The following is a 4,622-nucleotide window of genomic DNA, read 5'->3' on the forward strand; positions in this document are numbered from 1 at the left end:
GATTTCTGAAAGAGAAAAAAATCCTTCCTAAATTCTTTATTTCAAACAATTTTTAACTAACAAAAACATTTAGTTGCTTTCCCGAAAGAACTTTATAATCTGATAAGTGAATCTTATTGCTTGTTTAGATGTTCATACCTTTGGTTTTATTTTTCTATATGATTTATTCATTCAGTAATCTGTGTCTTTTCTTCTTACATTTCAGAGTCCTGTGTATGGAAATTCACATGAGTCAGTTCAGTCTAGAAGAGTAGTAATTTCTCATAACATGGATAAAGCTCTGAAAGAAGGTAAGGATCTAATGAGAGTACATAATTACCATAGAGAGCAATTCATTATGTTTATTCTACAAGGAAAATAAGCTCTAGCAAACTTATCTATCCGTCTTGTCTGAGTATAGCATTCGGATATTTTTCCTCATGAATTTTTATTTGATGACTAATTACATCTTCATTGTGTAAAGTCTCTAGAACTCTTTTCATCTTGCAAAACCGAAACTCTATACCTATTAAGCAATTCCTACTCCCCCTTTCCCAGCCCCTAGCAATCTGCTTTCTGTTTATGAATTTGACTTTTAAGTTCCTCACATAAATGGAATCATATAGTATTTGTCCTTTTGTATTTAGCTTATTTACTTAGCATAAGGTCCTCAGGATTCATCAGTGTCGTAGCATGTATCAGTATATCTTTCCTTTTAAGGCTCATTAATATTCCATCCTAAATGAACATGTCATGCCTAAGTGCAGAGAAACTTCTAAATGTGAAATAATTTTAGAAAGACCATGTTTATAGCAGCATTATTCCCAATAGCCAAAAGGTGGAAGCAACCCATGTGTCCACTGATGAATAATGAAGGAATAAACAAAATGTGATCTATACATAAAACGGAATATTGCATTCACTATGTATGGTGCCAGTTAGGGTACTGGAAATACCAAGGGGAACACTGTGTAAAGTGCATGACTATCTAACTACTCAGCTTCATACCTGAAACCAATGCAAAATAAAATTGGAGGAAAAAAAGGAAACACAGGAAAAAAAAAAAAAAAAGACAGTATGGCCAAGAGAGTGCCCTTATCTCACTTAGGTTGCTGTATCAGTGACAACTCAGCCCCCAAATTAAAAAAGCAAACGTAAAATTAGGCTTCAAATTGCTGTTTTACCAAGATTAATTCAAACTGTATACTTTAGTAACAAAGTATATTAATCACATGGTCCTTGCCAATATATTAACAAACAATATTCCAAAGCTTTTCTACACAATAAACAAAATAATACATTTTTTTAAATCCTCAGTTGAAGATATGTTTTTTATTGATTTTAGAGAGACAGAGGAAGGGAAAGAGAGAGAGATACAAACATCACACCAAAAAGAGAGAGAAACATCAATGTGAGAGAGAAATATCTATCAGTTGCATCTTATATGCACCCTGACCAGGGATTACATCCAAAACCTAGCTATGTTCTCTGATCAGGAATTAAACCGGCAGCCTTCCTGGTATACAGGACTGAGCCTTCTGGCCAAGGCAACAAAGTAATTATTTAAAACTAGAGTCCCGGTGCACGAAATTCCTGCACTCAGGGTTGGGTGGGGATCCCTCAGCCCGGTCTGCGCCCTCTCACAGTCTGACTGAGAGGGAGCCTTCGGGGAATGTCTGACTGACTGCTTAGCACTGCTGCGGAGGCGGGAGAGGCTCCCGCCACTGCTGCAGTGATCACTGGTCATGAGCCCAGCTTCAGGCTGAGAGGTGCTCCCCCTGTGGGAGCACACTGACCACCAGGGGGCAGCTCCTTCATTGAGCATCTGCCCCCTGGTGGTCAGTGCACGTCATAGCGACCGGTCGTTCTGCAGTTCAGTCAATTTGCATATTAGCTTTTTATTATATAGAAATTTAATTGAAAACCAACATGGGCAAATTAAAAACAAAATTGCCTACTAAAAATTTTGGGCATTTAAATTAAGAAGGAATTAGAACCTTAAAATGTGTCCAGAAGGCTAAGCTGCTAAATGGCTTTATAAACTTTTAGAAAATCTGTAGTGATCGTAATTTGCATGTCTAGAATATTTTAATTTACATTTCTAAACTCTGGGACCAGTATATTTAATTGAAATTCTCAATATTATTAGCTATTTTTAGTGGACCTGCCTTGATAAAATTGAGGGTCTTTTGATATGCTTGTAAATTATATCAGAGATATTTATTAAGGCAGTAGTAATTTAAGTTCAGTTTATATGAAATGCTTAAGAACATTTATTTTAAAATTTCCCCCTGAAGTTAGATTAAACTAACATTGTACCATTTTATCTTTATATATCTACTAGAGGCACAGTGCATGAATTCGTGCACAGGTGGGGTCCCTTGGTCTGGCTGGCGATCAGGGCCCATCGGGACTGTCTCCTGCCCTGATTAGGGCCCGGGGCCGATCAGGGTGGGCTTGCCAGGGGGAGGGACTGCGGAAGGTTGGCTGTGGGAGCACACTGACCACCAGGGGGCAGCTCCTGCACTGAGCGTCTGCCCCCTGGTAGTCAGTGCATATCATAGCGACCAGTGGTTCGGTCATTCAGTCGTTCAGTCGCTTTGGCTTTTATATATATTTCCTTTTAGAAAGTATAATTTAAAAGCAGATTCATTTTAAGAGTTGAGTAAATTACAAGGCATATATGTGTGTCTGCATGTTTGTATGCGGATTTTTTTGTTGTTACTACTAAAGTGGACAATATAACTTAGGATTTATCTTTTAAAAACGTAAGTTTTTATAGATTGAATTACTGAAAAGAAAGAAGTAAGCCCTAGCCGGTGTGGCTCAGTGGATAGAGCGTCAGCCTGTGACTAAAGGGTCCCAGGTTTGATTCCGGTCAAGGGCACATGGCCGGGTTATGGGCTGGATCCCCAGTAGGGAGCTTGCAAGAGACAGCCAGTCAATGATTCTCTCTCATCATTGATGTTTCTATCTCTCTCTCTCTCCTCCCTTTCTGAATCCAATAAAATATACATATTAAAAAAAGATATTAAGTCTCCTATAATTGCTCTTAATTTCCTGCTATAATTTGAAATTAAATTTTAACAAAAGAAAAACCGCTTTTATTTTACAAACCTTTTGGATTGCAGCCTTATATGCTGTTAGTTAAAAATTCTATAGCACGAAAACTTTAATAAAAGAGCTAGACAGGAAGACTTGCACACAAATGAACTAAAAATGTTTTGTTGGCAAGGTGGCCCCCATGCTCTTGTTACTTGGCATTGGGATGTGCAGACAAGGGACTTCAGAGATCATGTAACCCCACCCGTCAGCTCAGGGAGTAATTTTTTCTATGTCATTCTTAGTCGTTGGGTATCTAGCTTGTTTAAAAGTTTCTTATGATGGAATGTTCACCATCTAACATGACAGCCTCTTGAATAGCTTATTGTTTTTATTCAGTTCCTCTGTATGGTAAACATTAATAAATAACCTCTTTGTGATTTCTACCCACTGGTCCTATTTTTGCCTTCTAGAGAAATTTAAAAGTACAGCCTCTTACATATCTTTATCATACAAATAGGTTTTGAACAATCTGGATATCCGTTGGATGAGGGAGCTATTTGATATTTTTCACATCTTTACTCATGTGGCTTGTTCTACCTTCGTGTGCTGAGTAGAAAGAATGTGTGATGGGCAGAAGACTTGGCTGTGCCACTAGTTGACTTTGAGCAAGTTATTTTACTTCTCAGAACTCTGTTTGAGGAGGGGGTGGAACTCAATTACTGTGTAGAAACCATGGTCTACTTGTTTGTTGCCAGTAATTGAGATTAACGCGTGCAGGCGCACGTACAGTGCGATTGAGACTTCGTGGCCCAGGCGCAGAAGTCGGTATTTTGTGGAACAGCCACACTCAAAGGGCCAAAGAGCCGCGTGTGGCTCGCGAGCCACAGTTTGCCGACCACTGGAATAGGCCAATTAGGGATGAGATGTGTGTACTTGTTGCCGAATCTAGGAAGCATAACAGCTCTTTGTTCAAATGGCTATCTGGAAGTGAGCAGAAAATTGTCGAAGGGCCTAGGAGAGTCATTTGTTGCTTTTGCTTTTGTTTCGCCTTTTCTTTCGTGCTCAGCGGTTATTGATTCACCTTGCATGCTGGAAGCCTCTACAAATATTTATTTAATGAACAGTGAGAGATTGAGGTAGATCATTTTCTTCTTTTCAGTGCCTGCCCCTTCGTCCTTGTTCTTAGCAAGTAATTCCTCTCAGCTGTAAGGCTGTTTTATTAAGTATCTTCTCAGCATGACTGAGGCCAATGGAATCACTTCGAGGATATATCTAAAAACCTTAGTATGTGTCTGTGAACACAACTTTTTTTTTTAAAGGAGAAAATATTTTTATTTTTGCCAAATAGTTCTAGGAAAATACAGATATCGCCTATATGCTCCAAAATATTAAGAACAAATATAGTTGGACCACACAGATTACTTCATTTCACTAAATGCTCATCCTTAAGTTATGCTGCTTCATTTTATATTTGCTTACAATGCAAATGTTTTGCTCATTGGATGATTTAAGGCCATTTATAGCAGTTTTATGTAAAAAGTCTAGTTTCTTTGTAAAATGTAGAAGATTAAATTCTCTCTTTACATCATTTTCTTTCT

General features: G+C 38.2%; 1 protein-coding gene across 2 annotated transcripts in view; it reads left to right on the forward strand.

The window, feature by feature from the left end:
• The first annotated feature begins 204 nt into the window (after positions 1-204).
• SNX25 (sorting nexin 25) overlaps positions 205-4,622 on the forward strand; it is an 89,549-nt gene continuing 85,131 nt past the window's right edge. For both annotated transcript variants that reach the window (XM_006772676.2, XM_015569772.1), the window contains exon 1: positions 205-290. In XM_006772676.2, the coding sequence (XP_006772739.1) occupies positions 269-290 (22 nt within the window). In that variant the 5' untranslated portion in view covers positions 205-268. The remainder of the gene's footprint in view (positions 291-4,622) is intronic.

This window comes from Myotis davidii, unplaced genomic scaffold (genome assembly GCF_000327345.1).
Source record: "Myotis davidii unplaced genomic scaffold, ASM32734v1 scaffold184, whole genome shotgun sequence".
NCBI lineage: Eukaryota > Metazoa > Chordata > Mammalia > Chiroptera > Vespertilionidae > Myotis > Myotis davidii.